Source organism: Bacillus rossius, chromosome 18 (assembly GCF_032445375.1).
Source record: "Bacillus rossius redtenbacheri isolate Brsri chromosome 18, Brsri_v3, whole genome shotgun sequence".
Taxonomy (NCBI): Eukaryota; Metazoa; Arthropoda; class Insecta; order Phasmatodea; family Bacillidae; genus Bacillus; species Bacillus rossius.
Window position 1 is genome coordinate 24,378,096 of NC_086345.1, and position 25,545 is coordinate 24,403,640.

Genomic DNA, 25,545 nt, shown 5'->3' on the forward strand with positions numbered 1-25,545 from the left:
AAACTTTCTTCGAAACCTCGACAATTAAACTATCTGAGATGTTCCCTGACTTTTCCCTGATAGACTGATATATATATATATATATATATATATATATATATATAAACATCAGTGGTATTCATCCCACGACCTTATTGAAATTTGCCTCACTGAAAACATAGGACTTTAAATGGTAGTTATCTAAAAAATAAAAATAAAATGATTTGCTAACGAAAAACAACTCCAAAGAATTTTCCAACAGACCACAGCTAGTTCCTTGCAAAAAAAAAAAAAACCTTCTTTATTTATATTTACCTTTTTCAAGATTATAAAAACCATTAATTTAAAAATAATGGGAACAGGACCACGAAAGTCCAAAAAAAAACTTCACTTAAAAGATAACACAAAATATTCAGTAAAATAAACTAACTTGACTTTCAGAGTTCAACAAACTTTTCGCTCTCCATTGCAGCAAGTATCTTGAGGCTAGTTTAATTTTGGTTTCTAAAACATCTCATGCCACTAACAAGAAGTTTAGTAAATTGGTTTTGTGGCTGCGGCTAAAAATATTGCAGTGATGATACTGTGATACGTTTATAACTTAATAATAAAATTGTAAAAAAAATATATATATATAGCTTATTTTGTGCTTTAAAATATCTCTGATTGGTATAAATAAACAAGCAAATTATCACGTTTAATGAACACATAAGTTTAACAAGGAAACTTTGCTAGCTCAGTATCTTGAACTTTCCAGGTGATCATTACATGAATAATGTATAAGAAAGTCTAAAATTATTTATCTCTAATTAAATAATTTATCGTTAATGAAGAAAAAATATTGTAACTATATTTTTAAAAATTTTACAACACTCTGTCTAAACTATAACTTTTTTTTGACGTGACAACGTCTAATAAATCTATGAACGCCGGCTGCACGCACGAAAAAGTGTTTCCCGTTACGCAAATTGTCCCGTTACGCTTTGTCCCGTTACGCTCATTGTACGCTTGCGCCGCATCTATCTCTCTTCCACTCGATTGGAACAACCATCGATTTGACTTTTTCGAAGCACATTAAACTTGAAACACTCCCATTCGTTTCCTACTTTTCCTATCATCGTCCTATCCTTAACAGAATAACACAGATTGGAAGAAGTTAAATAGCAAACATGTGTAAAAGTTATAGTTAAAATCATCTGTTCGTTAAAGTAATAAACATATTTGATTTAATGAGTGCAAATAAAAGTAAATTTATCAATTATTAAATTGCAGATTTCATTTCACTCCTTCTTTGTATCCATACAAAATAGTGATAATTCGAAAAAAAATGATTCAATTTTATTCATAAAAGTATGCAATCATTTCATCGATGTTTTGTTATGACATTGTCACGTTAAACTATCGTGGGTAAACCGACTTTACAGACAACCAATTTTTTTTGTAAATGTTACAGGAATATTTATGTAAACTTATAGATATTTCTAAATTACGGCAGTTAACATGAAAATAACTGTATCATTAAAAATAATAATTTAGCAGTAATGCTGGGTTCGGACTCTTATCCGGGCATTTATGCTTTGTGTTGTCCCAGTACCTCCAATATGCCGCCTGAGTATTGGAGTGTTCTATGTCCACTTTTTAGGTTTTTTATGCTATGGACACGAAATTAATATTAGTATTAATTTTTACTATATCCACACACGTCTACGCACATAAAAATGAGTGTTCTTAATTTAAGACCAATATTATTTTGTTCTATGTCATGATATTCATAGTTGTTTGAACTTTCAAATGCTTATATCTCAGTTCCGACTTCAATGGACATAGAAAACTTAAGTTATTTGTAAATGTTCCCTGAATAGCTTTCCAGTAGTAACTGCACACATGAAAACGTGATAAAACCAAATAAAGTCAAAATGTTGAATATTCGATTATCTTTTCCGTAGTTTTAAAAACAAATATGAACAAAAAAATAAAATTTTGCGCTAATTTTCTTTAAAAACACTCAGTATTAACTCGAAAACCGAAGCTCATGCATGTGAAAAATAAACATAGCCATGTGTTGTACAAAGTTACAAAGGAATCTTTTGTAAAAAGCACAGAATATTTTTTTTCTTCTGTGTAGTAGTATTTTTAATAAAGGAGCCAGTGCTGTTTACACGCCGTACTATTACAGCTTACAACGCATGAGTCGAAACGGGTTCGAAATAAAAAAAATCCTTCACGAAAACACTGATCCCCAAAATGGCGGAACTCCACCGAACATACACACACACACACACATACAGCCGCGAATGCCGGCAGAGATGATTGTTCCTGACGGCAAACAGCATCCACTGAGCCTTTGCCCAGAGGAGAGCGATCGAAGGGTCTGAACGCCAATTCAACCTCTAATCTACCGCCTCATTTGTCGCGGACAAAAATTGAAAATCCGCTCCGCCGCACTCCTGTTCCGTTTTTTTTTAAAGAAGGAAAAAAAAAAGCCCTTTTGGAATTTAAAAAAAAACAGACAGGCCGATTCTCCCATTTTCCGTGTGAATCAAAAGGTACCAGCTTCGATCCCCGGCGTATGTCCTTTTTTAAAAAAATGTTGTGAGGGAAAAAAAGAAGAAAAGGTAATCCAGTGGGCAAACGCTCTGTCGGGAAATTACAGTATCTGAATCAACGGACTTTTAAACGAAGAATCCAGCAATCGCACGAAGGGTTATTCCTGGTTTATGTACAAATGGATGACCCCGGAAAATTACGGAGGGATTTATTTAGTGTGCAAGTTACGGGTTGCGCTGTCGAACTTGGTGTTTTTTTTTTTGACGTGACAACGTCTAATAAATCGATGAACGCCGGGTGCACGCACGAAAACGTGTCCCGTTACTCACATTGTCCCGTTACGCTGTGTCCCGTTACGCTCATTGTACGCTTGCGCCGCATCTATCTCTCTTCCACTCGATTGGAACAACCATCGGTTTGACTTTATCGAGGCACATTTAACTTGAAACACTGCCATTCGTTTCCTACTTTTCCTAGCATCGTCCTATCCTTAACAGAATAACACAGATTGGAAGAAGTTAAATAGCAAACATTGAATAAAAGTTATAGTTAAAATAATCTGTTCGTTAAAGTGATAGACATATTTGAATTAATGAGTGCAAATAAAAGTAAATTTATCAATTAAATTGTAGATTTCATTTCACTCCTTCTTTGTAACCATACAAAATAGTGATAATTCAATAAAAATGATTCAATTTTATTCATAAAAGTATGCAATCATTACATCAATGTTTTGTTATGACGTTGTCACGTTAAACTATCGTCCGTTAACCGACTTTACAGACAATCAATTTTTTTTTTAGTTTCTCTGCTTGTGAGTTTTAGCCGCGTCAAAATGTGAAGAGTAGGCCAATGTTTTCGGTGTATATTGAAAACAACGTAATCACTAGGGTATGTATAACAGTCTCCTACCCAGAGTCTTGGCTGTCAGTTTACCTTTTAAGGCCCCTCTCCCCACCTTAAGACACGTGTGGGAGCAGACCTTCAGATGAAACCCACGTGATTTGAAAAAAAAAAAAAAACCGCTCAAGATTTCGGAGTGGTGTGTGTTAACGAAAATAATTTTTTAAGTATGTTCTTAGGGTGGATAATTATTTCTTGTTCCCGAATTTAATTTTTTTTAACTGTATTTTTTTTAGGAGAGTGAAAATTGTTAAAATGCGTGTTTTCAGATATATTTTTAGGCATGTAACCCCCGGTACAAATTCTTCAAAGCACTCAAATGGTTTGCATAACACCTTTATCTTCTTTTTTTTTTTTTTTTTTTTTTTTTTTGCAGTATGGTGTTTTGAATGTCATAAGTAGTAGTTCTATGCACGACGAGAAACATGCGCGCAAGTCCAGAGGAGACTTAATAATGTGGATTTCATATAATAAGTATCGAAAAATTTATCTTGAAAACTATTCACTAAATATTCCTTAAATGATAACTAAAAAAACTTTAAAAAACTAAAGTAATTTTATTTTAAATAAGTCTGTGGTCTTAAACATTTGTTAGGCATTTTAAGTGCATTTGTAACATAAGAATGCGTGAAATTGTTCGTTACCAAGGTACATGTTGTACATCTCCAAAAACTCTCTTACAAATTTTATTTACCTAACTTCAGGGGAGGGAGTATATACTTCCCTCCCCCCTTCCTGGATCAACACCCCTTCAACTACAGCACACTCCCGATTATCCGCGAAATTAAGTGGCAGGGCCACCGCGGATAGTGAAAATCGCGGCTAATCCGCAAAAGAGCCGAAAATGTGAAACAAAAAAGGAAACATTAATTTCAAAGCAACACGACTAGAAACAAAGCGCGACAGAGACAAAAATAGCAACGCATGCCAGCCTACTGCGCGAGTTCCGAGAAGGCCTGTGGCGTTTGACTGTATACTGCACACAATACACTCGTCAGTAGAGTTCAAATTTGCTCACTTGTAATAAAATACAGATTTACATAGGCCTATGTGCTGTATTTTTTCGTAGCATGCGCGGATAATAGGGAGTTAACTGTACTTCGTACACTGTTACAAATCACAGTCAATTTACATACTTTACAACGTAGAATTTAATTTCACGCGCCTGAATCTTCGGCGTAACTACGCCGCAAATCGAACTTCCAAGCTGTGTGTGTTTCGTTGTAAACAAAGGTAAACACACGCGTGGACACGAATAAGAGTGTTCTTACTGTAGACTTAACGAGTTTTTGAAGTGAAAACTTATATGGGAAGGTTTGGATAGGGAGTAAATTCGTGTAATTCGTCATCGACATGGTCACGTGACGTGTTAACGATAGCACTATATCTATTCCTGTTAGTATAACTTATTGCGCTTTTAAATCTTAAGTTTACGATTACTGTGCAGTAAAAATTGAGAATAAAATATATTTATATTCTCATATAGATAGGCCTATACAATTTGAATAACGAAGAAAACGGAGTCTTTGTAGCAATATAACCTAAAAATTAAGAACATCATAATTTTTTTTCTGATACCTACAATTACTATGCAATGCGTATTTTATAGTAATTTATGAGTTATTTTACTAACGTGATAAAACAAATTTGTTGTGTGATAATATTTTTTTTTCGTAAAAATAGCGAAAAAGTCTCTGATTTTTTATCAGAAATTAATTTGAATATACAAAAATAACAACTGTTTGTTTATAGTTTTAAGTTTTCACTTCTACGGCAGTCCTTATGACTGCTTTGAATATTTTTTTTACTATACCTCAAGATTTTTTTTTTTTTTAATTTTTTTAATGGATTCGTGTTCATTGTACGTGAACTCGGTGGTTACAAAGATCATCCCTGGATGATTTTCAGCCAACGTTCTTGGTAAATTGACGGTGAAAACATGGCCCCCCCCCCCCCCCCCCACAAGGGTAGGGCTGGGTGGATCCCTGGGTCCAGACCTGTTCATTATTATCTCAGTGAGTGAAATAAATATACATACATACTCGCTGTTGGTTATTTCAAAATTAAAAATAATTTTATAAATAAAATTTAGTTTGGACTTATAAAAATAGTAACCATTATATTTACCTTGTATCTTCAGGTTAAATAACATTCTAAAAAAAAGGGGGGGGGGGGTTGTCTGTAAAGTCGGTTTACGGACGATAATTTTACGTGATAAAGTCATACGAAAACATTGATGAAAAATTGCATACATTTTTTTTAATTTTCAAATATTATTTACATTTCTTTTTTTGCAAATTTAATTTAAATAATTTGCTTAAATATAATCGCGAACAATTAGTTTAAAAAAAAAGCCCTCCCTTAACCTGTTTGATATCATAGAAGATTTTCTCGCAGCGGTTGTCGGCCGGTTCATTGCACGCTCGGCTCAGGCGGAACGTGACAATTTTTTTTCGTGCGTGCAGCCGACGTAAATCGATTTATAAGACGTCATCACGACAAAAAAAAATTTGTGGGTAAGAAATAGCATGCAAATATAATGAAGCACGTGACTGTAAAATTGTGTTTGTGGGGGGAAGAGCGGTCTCCGATTCTGGGTCTAGGGTCCCGTAATCGAATGTGGGGGGGGGGGGGGGGGGCTTATGGGAGAAAATTTTTAACGGCGTAGAGCGTTACCACGTTTCCATGTCGGGTTTGAAACGTTTTAAGAACACTTACCGATTCGAAAACGTACACGGAAACGGGTTCCAAAACGTTACGAGTTTCAAGGTCGATAGACCAAAATTGCGGGATGGAATAGGATTGAGCAGAGGGGGAAAAATGGCATGGAAACTGTTATCGTATTGGAAACGGATAGAAAGTAAACACGCGCGGCATTTGTTACCAACGCCAGTTGTTTATAACACTTCAAACAGTGTTGTTGTTTAAAAATGACGAGTGTTGGTAGGAATGTGTGTACAACAGAAGCAGTGTTAGTTTTGCTTATCCGTTCTATTTTCGTACGGAAAGTATTTCGGACGTGGCAGAATGACAAATCACCTGTTCGTGTTTATTTACTTACTTCTTTATTTGTAGAACATGTGAGCCAACATAAATTTCAATGTCGCCACCCTTATAACAAGCAATTATATCATCTTTGAAAGATTTGTGCAATGGGAGTGCATGACTTGATGTAGGCTTTTGGACATACGCCATTGCTTAGCACATGTACTTATGTCTGCAGAAGAAAACTACAAAAAAAACAACACAAATGACAAAAAAACACAAATTAAGAAAAAATTTCTGTTGTCAGGTTTTAACGCCACACACTATTCCACAACAAAAATATGGTCAACAAATAAGGAAAAAACAAAGAAAAATGGACTAACAGAACGAAAAAAAAAACCCACAGATGATGACAGCACAAAAATTCCGAACCAAAAAAAAAATTCAACACAACAGTTGAAACGAGATAAAAAAAAACAGCAAAACGAAAAGACGAAACAAACACAATAGTTTTCCAAAAAAAAAAAAAAAAAAAGAGAAACGAAAAAACCCCCTCAAATGATGACAGCACAAAAAATATTGAACCCAAAAAATTCAGCACAACAGTCAGAACGAGCAATGGCGTATGTCCAAAAGCCTACATCAAGCAATTATATCGATCGAATCGAAGTCTTTTTTAACTGGATCGAATTATTGCATGGGAACGGGTATCGTACACAAACTAAATTGGATGCCCGAAACGTTTTAAACCCGACATGGAAACGTGGTACGTGTGATTGCGACTGCGTGGCGACTGTCGCGTGGTGGTTGGTCGGGGATAAACCTTTGAATATATATACTGTATAGAAGTCGCGAGTGGATAGGATTTACTCTACGTTTTTCAGAAGCGTATGATGAGCAGCTTGGGAACTTCACCGCTGCAGTGCGCTGCCATAACGCCCTGTATCGTCTTAGTTGTTATTTACACGTTAGAGCGCAGACCTGTCGCCCGCTGTCATTCCCCGCACCCCCCACCTATCATTCACTGCAGCTCAAGGTCGTTCAACAGGAGGGGGAAGGGGTGTTTGAAGAGTTCGACACTTGTCCGCTAGGGACCACCCACAAGTCGATGCCCTAGAGATGGTGGGCGATTGCGGGCGGTGAATTAACCAACTACCTCAAAACCGTATTAGAAATGTTAACCTGGGCTGGCGACTTCTATACAGTATATATATTCAAAGATACTGCGTAGTGACGGTAACGGTACCTCTTGGCAGGGTCATGGGCTGACGGCGACGTAAATCGACGAACCTCTCAAAACCGCACGGTCATCGGAGAAAGTTGACCGTTTCGCGGGGCGGATGATGGGGCTCTGCGGGGGAAATCAGAAAAAAAAAAAAATCTGGACTTTCCAACTTTTGGAATTCGTCGCGCGTCGGAGACGCGCCGGTGATCGCAAAATAAACCAGCCACAGAAGAAAGGAAAAACCAAAAATTGGTTGTCTGTAAAGTCGGTTTATGGACGATAGTTTAACGTGACAACGTCATAACAAAACATTGATGAAATTATTGCATCCTTTATGAATAAAATTGAATCATTTTTATTGAATTATCACTATTTTGTATGGATACTAAGAAGGGGTGAAATGAAATCTCCAATTTAATTGATAAATTTACTTTTATTTGCACTCATTAATTCAAATATGTTTATTACTTTAAAGAAGAGAATTTTTTAACTATAACTTTTATACACGTTTGCTATTTAACTTCTTCCACTCTGTGTTATTCTGTTAAGGATAGGACGATGATAGGAAAAGTATGAAACGAATGGGAGTGTTTCAAGTTTAATGTGCCTCGAAAAAGTCAAATCGATGGTTGTTCCAATCGAGTGGAAGAGAGATAGATGTGGCGCAAGCGTACAATTAGCGTAATGGGACAATGTGCGTAACGGGACAACGAGTCATCCTTTTTCGTGCGTGTAGCCGGCGTTCATCGATTTATTAGACGTTGTAAGGTCAAAAAAAGACGTACATTTACACGAATATTCAATTCAGTAGGATATGACCCCCGTCAGTAGTATACGATGAGTTACAGAACTTAATATGGCTACAAGGATAAAAGGCTACAAGACTCACACTGGCTACGGGGCAACGAGTCTATTAAAGGATCCAACTGGGTCCAATAACTCCATTCGGCAGCGAGAATTAATTTAAATCATCCACCAAAAAAATTGGGTGTGGCTGTGTGTGTGTGTGTATGTATGTATGTGTATGTGTGTTGTACGTGACTACGTGTACATAACAGGTAATATTTTCTATACTAAATATAAAATACGCTATTTTATGTATGTTATAATTATGTTTTAGCACTAAGAAGTCGAGTATAGGCCGAAATTATATATTTTTGATTTTATTTTATTTTTATTTTAACACCGTATATATTCACTGTAACTATTTTACACTAATGTTATGTATATGCGATCAATTTATTTTGACGAGCGCTGACGATTGAAACCCAAACGAACGTCGTAGCTTCTCCGAGTCAAAAGTTATACTAAATGGAAATATCGAAAACGCAGCAAAAATGACCTCAAGATGGCGGCGCTTCCCCCTCCACCGCGCGCGATGCGTCACAGTCCTCGCTTAGCGTGACGAATTCTTTTATCTTTTAGCTATCCAGTGGTGTGATTAAATTTCGGATGGAGATGATAGACATGTAGCTGCAACACCAAACATGTACCCCCCGATTTTGTTATCATTGGTTGTTTTTTTTTTTAGTTGTCTCCCACTATGGAAGCAATTTTAAAGACGTGTTCACGTCAGAACGCTGGTTCGCAAGTAGTTACGATTTCTGCCAACAGGTCGCTCTTTCGTGTGTGTGTGTGTGTGTGTTGCACGCGCCCAGAAGAAGCAGGATGCAGAAAGCGTGATAAGAACGCAAAGATTGCGTTGCGGTTCGACCGCAGAGCGACATCCCGAGGGACAAGAAAGAAGCTGACCGAGACGAAACAACAGAACCGCCATGTCAGGCGAATTCGTTGCCCTTGAAGATAACACGTGCGTCTACTCTCTCTCTCTCTCTCCCGTCCACGACATCATCCCATGCAAAGATAAGCGTTATCTATCGGCCGCTGTTAACAAGCTCCGGCTCCCACCACATGTTCATTTCCCCCCCCCCCCCCCACGTCATTTCTGGCATCTAAAAGCGTTCTTGTGAAATTTAAACACTATACACCTCCCTCGCATTTCACAAAATTTTCCACTGATATTCACCAAGTGTAATATAACAGGTGTGTAAAGTCGGTTTACGGATGATAATTTTACGTGATAACGTCATAAGAAAAACATTGATGAAAAAATTGCATACGAACCACATTAACTTTTTTTTTTCACTTCACTTTTATAAACAGTTGACAAAACAGTTCGCGTGTAGGTTGTGTGCTGCCGCTGTCTCTCTTCTACTCGCGACGCTTCGGCCGATTGAGTGGAAGAGAAATATATATATATCAAGAAGGGTTTGTTGCAAGGAACTAGCAGTGAAATTTTGAAAAATTATTTGGAGTTGTTTTTGGTTAGCAACTAATTTTTTTTTTTAGATAACTACCATTTAAAGTCCTATGTTTTCAGTGAAGCAAATTTCAATAAGGTCGTGGGTGGAAGACCACTGCTGTATATATATATATATATATATATATATATATATATATATAATATATAATCAGTCTATCAGGGAAAAGTCAGGGAACATCTCAAATTGTTTAATTGTCGAGGTTTCGAAGAAATTAAAATTATAGCAGAAATTTATTAATTTATTTTAATTTGTAACGGTTCATCCTTTCTTATCCACATCTGTTTCAAAAATTTTTCAAAGCCGATCGTGCCTCTCTATCGCTTGTTCCTCGCTCTCGCTTGCAAGCTCGGCTCAGGCGAAACGTGACAATGAGTCATGCTTTTTCCGAGCGTGCAGCCGGCGTTCATCGATTTATAAGACGTTGGCACGTCAAAAAAAAAAGGTCAAGCAAGTGATAGTAATAACGAGAACAAAAGCGATTTTTTTAATCATACTGTACACGGTAAAAAAAGTTTTTTTTGTCAATGGAACTGAAGTATTTTTGTACAATTGCGTGAGAAACAACTGTTTCGCTGCAAAAAATAGCGTTCGTAGTAATTCTGTGTTCGGATTCTCAACAAGGAAATTTTTATACTTTGGTTATCCCAGTAGGCCTACCTCCGACGGTTGAAGTTATTTGTAAACCGTTCCCTGAATAGCTTTCCAATGTTAACTACGCACATTTCTAAGCATAACAAAACCAAATTAAGTCAAATTTTTTGACGTAACGTCTAATAAATCGATGAACGCCGGCTGCACGCACGAAAAAATGTCCTGTTACGCACATTGTTCCGTTACGCTATGTCCCGTTACGCTTATTGTACGCTTGCGCCGCATCTATCTCTCTCCCACTCGATTGGCCTATGCGTCCGAGGAGAAGAAAGACAGCGGCAGCACACAACTTGCATCTACACGTGAACTGTTTCGTCGACTGGTTATAAAGTGAAGTGAAAAGTTAATGTGGTTTTCATTGCTTATTACAACAATAATTTCGGCAATAAAGGTTAATTATTCTTGCATTTTTAAAATCTGATTACTAGTATAATTTCAAGTATTTATTCTTTTATTATTAAAATAAATATGATTCAATTTTATTCATAAAAGTATGCAATCATTTCATCAATGTTTTGTTATGACGTCACGTTAAACTATCGTCCATAAACCGACTTTACAGAAAAACAATTTTTTTTAATATATGCCTGAATGAAAATTAATATATAATATTATGCACTCGATTCGTGCAAAAAATAACCATAGCCGTGTGTTTTACAAAGTTACAGTATATTTCTTGAAAAACTGTTTCCAAAGGAAACTTTTGTACAAGTACAGAAAAATTTTTTGTTTGTACTACGCTTCATTAATATCTATCTGTTGAAAATATTAGTGACAGGACAAAAAAAAAATACAAAGAAGGTTTGGTGTTGAAATTTCTTCAGAAGTAGCCCGTAACAATAGTAAAGACAGACGAGACAATGAAAATATCAGCATCAGGTGTAAGACTAAGTCTTGATAGCTCTCAGGTAGTTAAAGGTACGTCACAATTGCATAGACGAAGTGCATTTGCAAGCTATTTCCGATGCATTTTTCAAACCCTAACGGATTTAACAGACACAACATATTTTTTAGTTAAGTTTTTAAATGTTATTGTTTCCAGTTAAAATAAAATGTCCATAATTGAAAATGCGAAAGAAATTAATTTCACTGGAATCTAATACTGATTTCGCCTAAAGTTTCTGCGGTTTTTTTTTCAATTCCAGACAAGCAAAAAAATTAATTACAAACAAATTAATATTTACGGAATTCCTACCTCTCCGTGAAAGCTGTGCGCTCAGAACACACTTATCAAGTAATCTCATGAAAGATAGCACAAGATATGTTCAATATAAAAATTTATTTCGCTTGTTGAAATCGAAATACGAACAAAATATACATAAAGTTATTTCCTCGTTTGTTTAAAGCTTTGACGTAATTGCTTTCAGGTTTCTTGGGGAGGTGGAAGGAGAAATAAGGAATGTACTGTAAAACTAAGCACGTGAATTCCTTCAATTGGAAAGAATAATTCACATAAGTTAGGTATTTATTGAGAAAAAAATTTCAAATTATTTGTTTCGGACCCGCAACCTTAAAAAATCCACAATACTCCAGTCATTGACTGGGATCTATCCATTCATCAAGTCACAAAAAAAATCATTATTTTATATAGCTATATAATGCTAGCTGCAGTACCCGGCGTTGCCCGGGCTAACACATGATGGAGCTTTATTGTCTGCGAGTTAAAGCAAACTGGATAGCGCTATATGACAGTGTGTTGGACATAGAGAAATGTCACACAATTACTGTTTGATGTTTATGACCTATGATTTTTTGTTTACCCATGGCGATCGGTTATTTATTATTTATTATTAATTATAAATTATTAAGACCATTAATCGAAATAAAAACTATCCTATCTCTCAAGTTGGAAAAAATTACACACAAATGCCAATTTTCATCGAAATCGGTTTACTTGGTGAAGAGTTCACTGGAAACAAACATCAGGACACTGGATTTATAATTTAAGATAAGACAGAGCTGAATCGCTCTGTGTTCGAAATAGAACTAACGAAGATATAATAAATAAAATTTAAACGTAAAATCAGATCACGACGTTTCTCTATGTCCGCCGGAAAATAACACCAAGCCTTGGCGTTATGGTGTTTTTTTTTCGCTGCAAAGTTTTTTTTCTGTTTCTTTGTCCGTTCGTTTCTAATTTTAAATCGCTGGTTTTAATTTTACTCATTTCTTGTTGTCCCTGCCATTAATGAATTACACTTCGCGGGCTTGGTCCCCCCCCCCCCTCCCCCACACAAAAAAAAAGTTTAATTTTTAATTGAGAACCCGATCAACTTAAATGCCCCGGTTAATCGGGTCACGGATAATCGAGGATCTACTACTGCATGTTTATTCGAAATCTAGTCTATCACGAAACTGATCCGCGAATTTTTTTTTTTTGTTCTTGTCTCTGGTGATTGGCTGTGTTTCTCTCTGGCACCACACGCTTGATGCCAGCGAACCAATCACAGCCATCCTCTGTGGAAACAAAAGCACCCTGCAGGCAATGGCTATTCTGTCAGACGACCGCCAATCACGGGCGAGAAACCGCTGGTAAGGGAAAACATAATTAGCGTTCATATGTTTTTTCGCAAGAGAATGCCTGGCACTATAAAAAAAGGAAAAAAATAACTTTTTCAGGGTAAAATGCAACTCTTTATTTTGTTATGTACATATTTATAGAGACCGGAAAAATTCGCGGATTGAATTACTTCTAGGATAGCCTCCATTATCCTCTGCATGTTTCAAGAAAACACATGTGTTCATTGGGTGCTAACTTGTGAGGCGTCTCCACTAGGTAGCTTGTGATTCGATGATTCTTTGGTCGATAATCTCTCATTGGCCCAGAGAGCTCAAGTTAAACTGTGAGCCAATAGCAAAACCAGCCGAATTGTACACGTGTTTGGATTTCAGCCTATCACGAAATTAATCCGCGAATTTTTTTCCGGTCTCTACATATTTATCGCACATTATATTTCAATATTGTGTAAGGTCACCGGAATATTTATATTCTTACGGCAAGAAAATAATCGATACGTCTTTGCAAACCGAATTTTTTCCTTGTTCGTATCGATCAAACTCTTCCCCCGCCAGAGCGAAGTTGGCGGATTGTGAAACACGTGCAGAAGTTGGTACCGCCTAGCCTACCTGCATCCGATGTTCAGCTGTCTTTCCAACCTCCGAACTCTCAACATCTCCGTTCGTGAATTCCCATAACGCTACTATTTTTATATTTTTCCTTCATTTTTTTGAACACGAAAATGCTTTTCCAGGAGATTCCCCAAAGCGGAGCAACAGCAACTATTCTGAGTTCTTCGCTCGCATATTTACAACAGAAATATTTTAAATTTAAAAAAATCCGAAAAAAAAAAAAAAAAAAACCCTACCGGAAAATTCTTGCTCAAAGGAATTTGTCAGTGTGCAATTTTTTTTAAGAACAAATTCTTTGGAATAAAAGTTTCTAAGATATTTTTTTTCTTGTAAATCTTAATTCGTTAGAGTGTAATATACCGAACTAAAGGTTTATCTGATGAAGTAAGGTCTCAAGGTCCTGGTTAGTAGGTAATTTAATTTAATTTAATTTTTCTTGTCATAACTTGCCAATAAATGGCCCGTAATACTACAGGAAAGGTATTGTAACGTTGTACAACACATGGTCATGGTTATTTTTGCAAATGTGAAATTAGTTTTTACGAGATAATACTTAGTGTTTCTTAAGAAGATTGACGCATGATTTTATGTTTTCATTAAGAAATTGTATTTTGTTTCATTATGCGTTTTAATGTCCGCAGTTGATACTGGAAAGCTATTCAGGAAACTGTTTAATTATCCGAGTTACTGTGACAACACCCAAGTTTAAATACCCAGTATTACTGCGAACACTAATTTTTTTTTAGCGAAACAGATGTTTTCATGTAAATATACAAATATCTGCAATTTTACAAGAACAATAATTATGTTCCATTTACAAAAAATACAGTGTTAACATTATTTTCGAGCTGTAAAATGGCACGCACTGTTCATAATAATTTCGAACATTCGCGTGACTTTCCTCCGCAGTTGGATGATCTTTAGCAAATATCTGTTCCGAAATTATGAGAAGAAGAACAATAAAATTCAAGAGAGCTATCGGGTTCACATTTAATAAAAAAATTAAAATATGTATTGATTCTTAAAACTTAGTTCATGAATAAAACATTTTAACGGTTGAATTTTCCAACGCCATAGTTTATATATATATATATATATATATATATATATATATATATATATATATAGCCTATACAAACACACACACATTTCTTGTACATTATTTTAACTTGGATCCTTGATAGACCATAAATTCGGATTGGAGGAAATTGGGATTTGAGCAATTAGTAGTTTTGTATGTATGTATGTATATATATATATATATATATATATATATATATATATATATATATACAGAGAGAGAGAAAGCAAAAGAGAGAGAGAGAGAGAACCGTCAATAATTTAACTATCAACTGTTTTCGGATTGACATTTAGTCCTGGAACATCCTAAAGACACGTATTTTTTTATTACGTTCGTGCGTTCAAGGGCGCACCGGGCAAGTATGCGAGTTCGGCGCACTTCCTACTTTCACACTCGAGCGGCTCCACTCCGCTGAGCTCACCAGAGCGGTACCGGCCCTGCTGAAAGTATGTAAACCCGATCAAACAAACTGGAATGCCAGCGAGCTTTTGTGACCTCGTTTCCCGTTCCACGCCGAGTTAAGGCCCCTGTCTACCCGGGCACACACACACACACACACACACACACACACGGTGCGCAGAGCTTCAGGGGAAAAAAAAACCAACGTGATTACAAAACTACTCGAGATATCCGACTGGGGGGTCTGCTTACGAAAATCATTTAAGAGTTCGCTGAGGGCCGAAAAGTACTTTTGATTTAGAATTAAGTTTTTAAACTGTATTTTTAGAAGAGTTAAAATGACTGAAACGCATGTTTTCAGAGTAATTTTAAGGCGTAAAACAACCGGTGCAGATTCTTGAAAGCACTTAAAGGGACTTGAATTACACTTTTGACTTCATTTCTCCGCCATGTAATGTTACGGTCACCGCTCATACGCACGACGAGAAGACTGCGCGCCAGAAGCGACACGAAAATAACCTTGACCTAGGGCACTTTCAGGACCACGACGAAGCCTGATTTAGAGATTTTTGTTCATTTAATCTAACTTCCATACAGTCTTAACTTAATTATAAATGAAAAATTGATTTCTAGGGCCACCATATTTAAATAATCTGCTCTATTGCAAGGGAAAAAATACACGTGGGGTTTAAAGGAAAAAAAGTCCCCAGTATAGGCCTATATAAGTCAATAAGCGTCCGAATCCGTTACACGATGACCCGGATGCGTTTTCCTGATAACCACACACCAGGAAAATAATTCCGGATTATATGTTTCTGAACCAAATAATGCCGGATTACAGTATTTTTTGAACCAAAGAATTCAGGATTACGAAATGCATTTAACCAGTCATGCCGGATTACAGAATGTGCCTAACCAGTGATGCCGGATTACAGAATGTGCCTAACCAGTGATGCCGGATTACAGAATTGTCTAGTCAAATTAATGCCGGATTACAGGATGTGCCGAAACTTAAATGCCGGGCTACAGAATGCGCCGAGCCAAAGTTAATGCCTGGACTACAGAATTTTCGAACAAAAAAAAAAAACGAATGCCGGATCGCAGAAAGCGCCGAACCAAAAGGCAATGCCGGACTACAGGATTGCAGAATGCACTTAACCAAAGTCATGCCCGATTACAGGATTCACCAAAGTCAAAATTCATGCCGGATCACATAATTGTCGAACCAAATGAATGCCGGATTACAGGTTTGTACCGAAAGTGAAATGCCGGATCGCAGAAAGCACCGAACCAAAAGGCAATGCCGGACTACAGGATGTACGGGAACAGAAGAACGCCGTGTGTCAGAGAGAGAGAGAGAGAGAGAGAGAGAGAGAGAGAGAGAGAGAGGCGACTGAACAGGAACTAGGTTTGTTTTGTTATTCCTGTGCCACGGGTATAGCCGCATCCCACACGCGCGTCAATTAACTGCAGCTAATCAATCTCAGGTGACCCCACAGCTAACAAGCACTGCCGAGAGAACTCAACCTCTCGTTAACTCTCCGCGGGTAATTAAGTCCAGACAAGTGGCTGGGCGCAAGAGCATTTATTATACACCGCGCTGTAAACAGAAATTATAGGAGCCACCATATCGGTTTATGTACACATTAAAACGTTTTAATATTGAAAATTTGAGTTCGTTAAGGCGCATCCAGAATTGTTTTTAAGTGGGTTGGGTTGGGTTGGGTTGGGTTGGGTTGGGTTGGGTTGGGTTTGGTTTGGTTTGGTTTGGTTTGGTTTGGTTTGGTTTGGTTTGGTTTGGTTTGGTTTGGTTTGGTTGGGTTGGCAAAGCAACTTAGCTACGTACGTTTTCAGAGAGATTATTTTAATACAATTATTGTAATGCCTCACACACTAAAAGCTGCAGGGAATTGTGTTTCCGAGTAATCCATATTTATTTAATGCTGCTTTTGCATATATATATATATATATATATATACATATACATACATACATACATACATACATACATACATACATACATACATACACTTCTGACCCCCTTTTTTTATATAGCGAAAACATCAAATAATTGACATAAGGACGAAGTATGAAAGACAACTAAATAAAAAATAAAAAAATTATATAAATGTTCAGTTTTCTATTTTTATCAAGCAAATTCATTGCTCAAATTTATATGCGTGATCGTTGGGGTTCTGAAAGTGCACTATTCTCGTGAGATTTTGGGGCGACAGTCAATATTTATTTTCAAATTCAACTGTATGGAAAAATTTCTCATTAAAATTATATGACGTCTATACGGACAAAATTCTGGCTATGTGATCGGTTAAAGTAGAGCTCAAAGGTCAATGGCCCGTATAATCGTGGGTGTGTTTGAATCAGTGAGACGTGATGATAAGAGCGACGCTCGCTGGTGCTTTTGGCCCGGTATCGCCTCTAAAGGCCCTATCGCAAGACGGAAGTTTCCTCGGAATGTCTTCTTCCGTGGCGGAATGGATGGTTCTGTGAAAGAATTGGCAGAGCGCTGGCCGTTTCAAATGGACGTTTTTTGTAATCGGTCGTGTTCCGAAATTTTCTGTGGAAGGTTTAGCAGAAGGTGTAAACGGTGCTGTAGCCAGGATTTTGTAAATAAGGAGTCCATTATAGCCATTTAAAAAATAAAAAAAAATTACGAATAAATATTTTTTTTTTTGGAATTATGTATTAGTGTATATGCGTATACATGTATGTACACAGGCCGCTGCGATTCGCCAGTCTGGCGCAACACGTCACTAGCATGTCGGTGACGCGAAACCTGTAAGTTTTGCCCCTACCAAAAAAATCGCTCAACACGAGTAAAGAAGTTTTCACTTCAAAAAAATGTAGGTAAGACATAACCATGCAATTGTAATGTGGCACGTGACTGTAAAGTTGTGTTTTGAAGGGTATGGGTGGAAGGGGTGTCTTGAATCCTGGATCCAGTGCAGTGGCGGATCCAGAAGTTCACCTCGGAGGGGCCACTCTAGGATTTCAGAGTAGCCAGAGAAAAAAATTACTTAAAATTACTAAATTTGTATTTAATCTACTCACACTACACATAACATCCAACCACACAGATTTTATGATTCTACAAGAAATTCATTAATTATATTAAAATATTTTATTGGTTTCAGAAACAATCATTATTGTCAGCAATATTAATGTAGCAGACAACTAATAATATGTTTGTGATTATGTTTTTAAAAAGTTAATTTAAATTGAATTTGCAAAAAAAAACTGTAAATAATATTTGAAAATTAAAAATAAAAAGTATGCAATTTTTTCATCAATGATTTTCTTATGGACGTTATAACGTAAAAATTATCGTCCGTGAACCGACTTTACAGAAGACAAAACCCCCTTCTTTTTTTTTTTGGGTGTGTGTGTGTGTTTGTTTGTCCGCCGACGTGTGGACACCAGGGGCGTAGCAGGGGGGGGGGGGGGGGTTAGGAGTTCAAACCCTCACCCACCCCCTTAGCACCAAATCTTTAATTAAATTTCTTATTCATCACTCAAAGAAATTTCATATTAAAAAATTAATAAATTTTTTACCATTACAATATTTAAATTGAAGTACCGAAAACTGCTAAAATAGCACTATTTTACACCTTAAAATCCAAATTTTCCCGGGGGAGGACCCCGGGACCCCCCGCTTTAATACGAGGGGGGGGGGGCATACTTCTTAACACCCCCCCATACACAAATCCTGGCCAGGGTCTCCACAGTTAGTACTTTCGTACTAGATCTAGTACTTTTATAACTTTTTCTAATGGTTTAGTACAGATCTAGTACAAATTTTTCTTTAATATAATAATATTATTGTAACTCCAATATGTTTTATTATTAAGCGTAAATATTTAAAAAAAAAAAAAAACTCTGGAATGTATGTGTATGTGGTGTGATATTTAAGTTCGAGCATTGCAATGTCATAATAACTTTCATAAATTGTTTAAAAAAAAACCATAACAAATTATAATTTAGTACATTTTTTTTTTCAAATCTAGTAATTTTTCCTTGCCTCAAAATACATCACGTAAGCCTAAGATTTTGTCAACAATCAAATGTAAGCAGGCTTGTGTTTTTGTTTTTTTTTTTACTTTTTTACTTATTACAAATCATAAACAGGTCACACCGTGGACTTTAAATAATTACTTATATCAATATAAACTTTCCAAACTGTTACGAAAATCCATTTTCGTCTAGTTTCAATGATCAGTTGAACATGTTGTATCAGCTGTTATGTGTCGTGCTGCGCCGCCCCCAGCTACTTGGCGCCCTAGAGGCGGTTGCCTGGTTCGCCTGTACGGACGCGCCGGCCCTGAATTTTCGTGTTTGTTTGTCCGCCGACGTGCGCGGAACACGAGCCAAGGTGAAGGAACTCACTCACCCGCCTCGCAGGTGCAGCAGATCCGCTATGGACGGGTTGCTCTTCTTCCGGCTGCTGCGGGCGGACCTGGGCACCACGATCCTCGCCAGGACTCCGTCCTCGTGGTCGGCGTTCTGGATCGCGTAGTCCACCAGGTCGCCGAAGTCGTCGTCGCGCTCCTCCGGTACGTCGGCGACGACGGCCGTCTTCTTGTTCTTGTTCTGTTGCGCGGTCTGCTCCCCGGGTGTTTGTGGCCCCACGTCGGCGATGACCTCCCCTTGCTGGGAGTTCCCCGCCGCGGCGGCGGCCGACACCTCCTTGGACCCGTTGTGGCTGCGCTGCAGGAACCTCCGTCGGAAGCTGTTGTACGCGGATCCCGGGCCGTCGACGAGTCCTCCGCCGCCGATGCGGACGCGCGCGTGCGACGGCACCAGGTGGTGGCCCGACATACCCAGGTCCAGCTGCAGGTCGACGACCACGAACAAGGTGAAGAGCACCGCCGAGGCGCACAGCCCCAGGAAGATGCGCTCCTTCAGCTTCATCGCCGCCGTCGTCGTCGGCGAGACACCCGGGTCTGCTACTGCCGCGAGGCCGCGACGGTTGCGGTCAGCGGCGGATAACCCCGAGGTCCGAGCGCCGCTGACTACGCGGCATCGCCCCAGGGTCACCGCCGACGCCTTCGACGGCTTGGCTAGGGGGGGAGGAAGAGCAGGAGGAGGAGGGGAGAACTTCGTCTTCTTCCGCTCCGGCGTCGATGATGACGTCGACGTCTTCGTCTTGACGGCAGCCGTCGCCGAAGCCCATCCGGGCAGTGGCGACCGCAATTTGTCCCTGGACGGAAAAAAAAAAAAAAGTTATGTCGTCCACCGCCCCCTCCCTCCCCTTCGACGAACAGAACTAAAAAGCTGCCGGTCGAAAAACAATCCTCCGACGACGACGACAACCGAAGGCAAGTTCTTTATCTACGAAACGAACGAAAAACACAACGGACTTCAACACTCGTTTTTTTTTTTTTTTTTTTCCTCCTTCTTCACAGTCTCTACACACAAACACGCAAAAACACACACGTAACTCTTCTTATCTCTTATCTTCAGTCAGGCTTGTTTGTACGTACGAAGCATTGTCGCGCGCACGTTCGAAAAATTCCGTCGTTTGAAAAAAAAAAAAAAACGTAGCGACGGGGCGTCTCTTCGGTAACGAGTTTCCTTTTCCAAGTTATTTATTCACCTTCTAGAATAGAGGGGAAAGACAACTTTGGCTACCTTCTCGCATGACACGAACTTCGAATTCCATTCTACTTTTTTTTTTTTTCCCCCGTTGTTTTTCAGCCGCCAGAACGTTCCCGCACTAGGCACATGTGAGGTTATGTTTGATTATTTGTTTTTATTTCATCCTCCCCACCACACGTCCTTTCTAGGCCGCTCGGTGCGTCAGGTGTTTCAGTTGGTAAAAAAGAGGTAGCGTTCGTTTTGTTCGTTCATTTTTTTTTTTAATCCACTCGACTCACGTGCCAACGCGGTAAAAAAAAAAAAAATTGTCCTACGTGAGGAAAAAAGGCGATCGAACAATGTTAACTCACCTCGCGACGTTAAAACTTCAAGGTCACCTGGCGGGTATTGTTTACGGCGGCGATACCTTGCACCTCAAGCGCGCGAGACGAACGCAACAACTGGCAACGCCGCATGCGCGCGCGCGAGAAAGAAAGCGAGATAGAGCGCTCTAGCGGCGAACGGTCGTACCACCAGCGCGGCCGCGGCGCGACTGAAACCTGCCCGGCGCCGCCGGATGAAATTGGAGTGGGGTCCCTCCCCCCCCCCCCCTTACACATGAACAAGAGGCAGGAGGGAGTAGGGCGAAGGGAGGGAAAGTGGGGGCTAGACGCCGACAGGCGCAGTGCTACCAACAGACGCTCCCCCTTCTGCTAACAGGTTCGGTAGGGGAGATGTTTATTTTGATGTGTAACATCTTACCTCTAGGTGCAAGGGGGCCGCAAGTGTATAGGCCGAATCATGACACTAAATTATTGTGCGGCTTACATAGGGCCAATATAGATAAAATAAATCGTAACTGTAATTACTAAGCATGGATTAGAAGAAAAAAAATAATTGAATCTTACGTGAAACTTAATTTTATTACTATTTAAGTACTGATTTACTATAATTACTCCATTATTATAACTTTATATGTATATGTGGATAATGTTGTCATTGTGGTCAAATGGAAGAAATGGCCGGTTCAGTATTTATGTACATGGAGGCGTTCATTCATTGAGTACCTATATGGTTTTAGTCAATTTAATAAGCGAATCGTACAGCAATAATGTTTTTTTTTTACAAGTCATTGGTTTTTATTATTTTTACAATTTATCATAAATGAAAAATTTCATGTCAATGTTGCATGTTAATAAAAAAAGAGGTAGGTCAATGAGGTTAGGTTATGAAAATGTGGTAAAATATATACACATAGCTAAGTATGTATGATTATTTTGACAAAGCATTATAAGGAAAATAGAATTTAGTTGGTAAATTTAAGTTACAAGCAGTTCCCAGGCAAAATATTAAAAGCCCAATCGGTCAAAGTGAGGTTATGGTTTTTATAATAAATGCTATTTATTCTGTTATTTTACTGAATTATAACTTCTTAGAACATTTTTGTAGTATTCCATGAACTATGCTAGCATTTTCCGTGCTAATAATTAATAATAATCCTAAATAAATTGCTAATCACGGAAGATAAAAAAAACAGGGTTGCCAGTTTTTTTCTATCCCAAGATTATTATTGTGCTCTTGTTAATACTTAAATTATAAAAATTAATAACACAATTTAATAATCGAGCTAGCACTACTCTCAAATTAATACTATTACTTTTATCTAAACTGTGATTAATTGTAAATAATGTACATGTTTTTAAGTTGTTAGTTGCTTCCAAAATCCTAATGGTTTCCATTTTAAGGTAGAAAATAAGATCGATTGTTGTAACATTGAGTTGCGACTCTTTGTGTCTAGGTGTAGGTAAGCAGATCGCCGTGGCGTAGTCGGGATGCACACCGACCTTACGGTGCGAGGGGTTTGAGGTTCGAGTCCAGGTTACGGCATGGGTGTAACATATGCATATGAGCAGGTGAGTTGCAAAACTGCCCTTATCCAGAAATTGAATAAATCCAGATTCCATTGAATTTGTTAACTAAGAGTTCCCCTTAATGTATATTCAGAATTGTTGTGTGTCTAAAGTCTTCTTTTCCTTTCATATTTGTGAGTTGAAAAATGTAGTTCGTTGCAAAACTCTCCTTTTCCAAGTGCCAGTAAGTTACAGAACTGTCCTGTTCCAATTTTTTTTTACAATTTGTTTCAAAGCTGTCTTTATCCTACATGTTTTAGCATGATGTATGGAAACCATCTGTAACACTGCCCATATGTGTCTATGACAAATGTTATGCATAAATTTATGTCTTTCTTCTTACTGTTTTTAATCTTGCAGTAATTATAATGTTTGTTTTAATATAATGCAGTTGGTTACCCTTTATATGTGCATACTAGCTGCAGTACCCGGCGTTGCCCGGGCTGAAAACAGGGTGAAGGGGACCTTTTTAGAAATCAGATGTAGTTAGTAATTGTATTCTTAATTTGAATGTCAAGTTTGCAAAATAATTTATATCACTTTCAGATCCCGACAGACGTTGTTCTGCCAGTGTATAGTTATTTACCTGTATATATCGAAAAATTGGTGGTCTGTATGTAATCTAGACTTTATAAAGCACTATAGAAGAAAAGCTGAAAAATAAGAGATTACTAATATTGAAATGATTCCATTATCTAGCTAATGCTCAGCATGCATTGCAATGCCTCATTCAGTTTTGTTTTGTAATATGTTTAAGTAGTTACACATATACAAATCATCCATATCTATATATATATATACATCTATATATATACATCTATATATATATATATATATATATATATATATATATAGATATCTCTATTTATCTCTTTATATTTTCATATATACATATATACCGCCCACTATTTCTATCTCTTCTATATATAAATCTCTATATAGCGCTATACATCTATATATCTCTTTATCTAACCCATTTTATTCTCTATACCTCGCTCTATCTCAACTTATCTCTCTGTCTCTCTCATTCTTACTCTGTATATATATATACATATATATATTTATATATTACTCTATCTCTGTCTCTCTTTTATATTTAAATAAATTGTGTCATGCGTGCGCACTTAGACAACAAAAACAGACGAAGTGTCGTTATATAATATGAAATAAACACTTTTTTTTTAAACGATTCGTGCTACAGCTATTGAAAAATAGTTATACCGTCTCAGAAACCTTCACGGGCATCCACATAACAAATCACCAAAATTTAATCGCGATCGGATGTGTTAAGTCTTTACGTCGCTACGACTGGTCTTACGTTGGCAGTCGACGCGGACGGGAGTTCTACGTAACGCGCCGTTAGAGAGAAAATGTGTTCCGCGAGCCATTGAGCAGTGTACGACTTGTGTCTCGAAGCACACACCAGCCTCCACGGGTGGAATTTTCAATTTTTTCTAAATCAGTTGAAGACAGTGATTTCCCCCTTAAATTTTACGCGTAGTGTCCTAAATTTCATCACAAATTAAAAAAAATATATATAAATGTATATATATACCGGGTCAGAAAAAAGTATGGGGGTGTTTGTTTTTATTTAATTGTAGACAATAACCGGCCTCTGTTTTGTAGAAATCATTTATAGACAGTAATTTTACTCTTATTTTGAATCCAGAATGAAAAAAAAATATTTCGTCAAGCAGTTTTGTGTTCTGTTGAAAGGAATGAGAACTGGAAAATAGCGCTGGTTTTTTTCGAAATCCCTCCTCTGGTGTTTCCGATGGTCCCGCGTGCAAAGTTTCGACCTAATTTCACGAACGATGTGCGAACGCAGAAAAAAAAAACGAAAACACAGTCAATTTTTAACGTTTGGAAACAATAGTTCGCAATGCCTCAATAAATTTTTTAAAATTTTTTTTATATATACTATGTACATATATTTAAAGTATCACTCATTCTCTAGCCCTATCTCCCTCTATACATCTCTTTATCCTTCTACCATTCTCCTATATACATAATACGAACGTATTCGAATATTACAATAAACATCACTTTTTTAATATTAAAACATCCAATACCTATAGGAATAGGTATTTATTTCTATAATACCAGGAATATTTCACATATTTTATTCTTAGTATTTATTCGAGGAATAATAGTTATATTTCGTTTTATATATACATATATTATAACAAGATTAATACAAAATATTTTTTTCCCAATATCATCAAGAAGAATAATCCTATTTGTAACAACAATAATAATAATATTAAATATAAAAAAATATAATAATTTTATATAACCAATAGTAATAGAACACACAACGTTCTGAAAAAATTTCAAAGCAATCCAATCTGTGAAGCACTATTTAAGTTTCTGAATGTACGAATATTTACGTGTTTATTATGTAGACGTGTCAGTGTTAAAAAGAGTTTGTGTTGTCGCTCTACCACTCTGGTTCTGGGGTAGAGCGCCTGCCTTGTGACTTGTAGGACCCGGGTTCGCGCCCCGGCTCCTCCAAGGCGGATTGCCCGGACAAAATGGAGGCATTTTCTCTGGTAGGAATACAATCCCTTGTAACAAGTCAGGCTACCAAAGAAACGGTGGGTGGAACAGAAAAAAATCTGCTGAGATGGCTTCCTCATGAGGAACCCGTTTCTTTTAGGGTTCCTCATGGGGAAGCCATGCTGGGAGGTTTCTCCGGGGGAACGGAGTTTTGCTAAATTTTTTTTTGTTTAAATCGAAATGAAGTTATATCTAAAATATATATATAATTATCTTTAAGCTAAAAAAAATCTGAATTAACTGAGAATAATACCTCAATAC

General features: G+C 37.5%; 1 protein-coding gene across 1 annotated transcript in view; it reads right to left on the reverse strand.

The window, feature by feature from the left end:
* Positions 1-21,365, reverse strand: part of LOC134541255 (extracellular serine/threonine protein CG31145) — a 373,303-nt gene extending 351,938 nt beyond the window's left edge. The window contains exon 1 of the mRNA XM_063384532.1: positions 19,629-21,365. Within this exon, the coding sequence (XP_063240602.1) occupies positions 19,629-20,149 (521 nt within the window). The 5' untranslated portion in view covers positions 20,150-21,365. The remainder of the gene's footprint in view (positions 1-19,628) is intronic.
* Between the last annotated feature and the right edge of the window lie 4,180 nt (positions 21,366-25,545).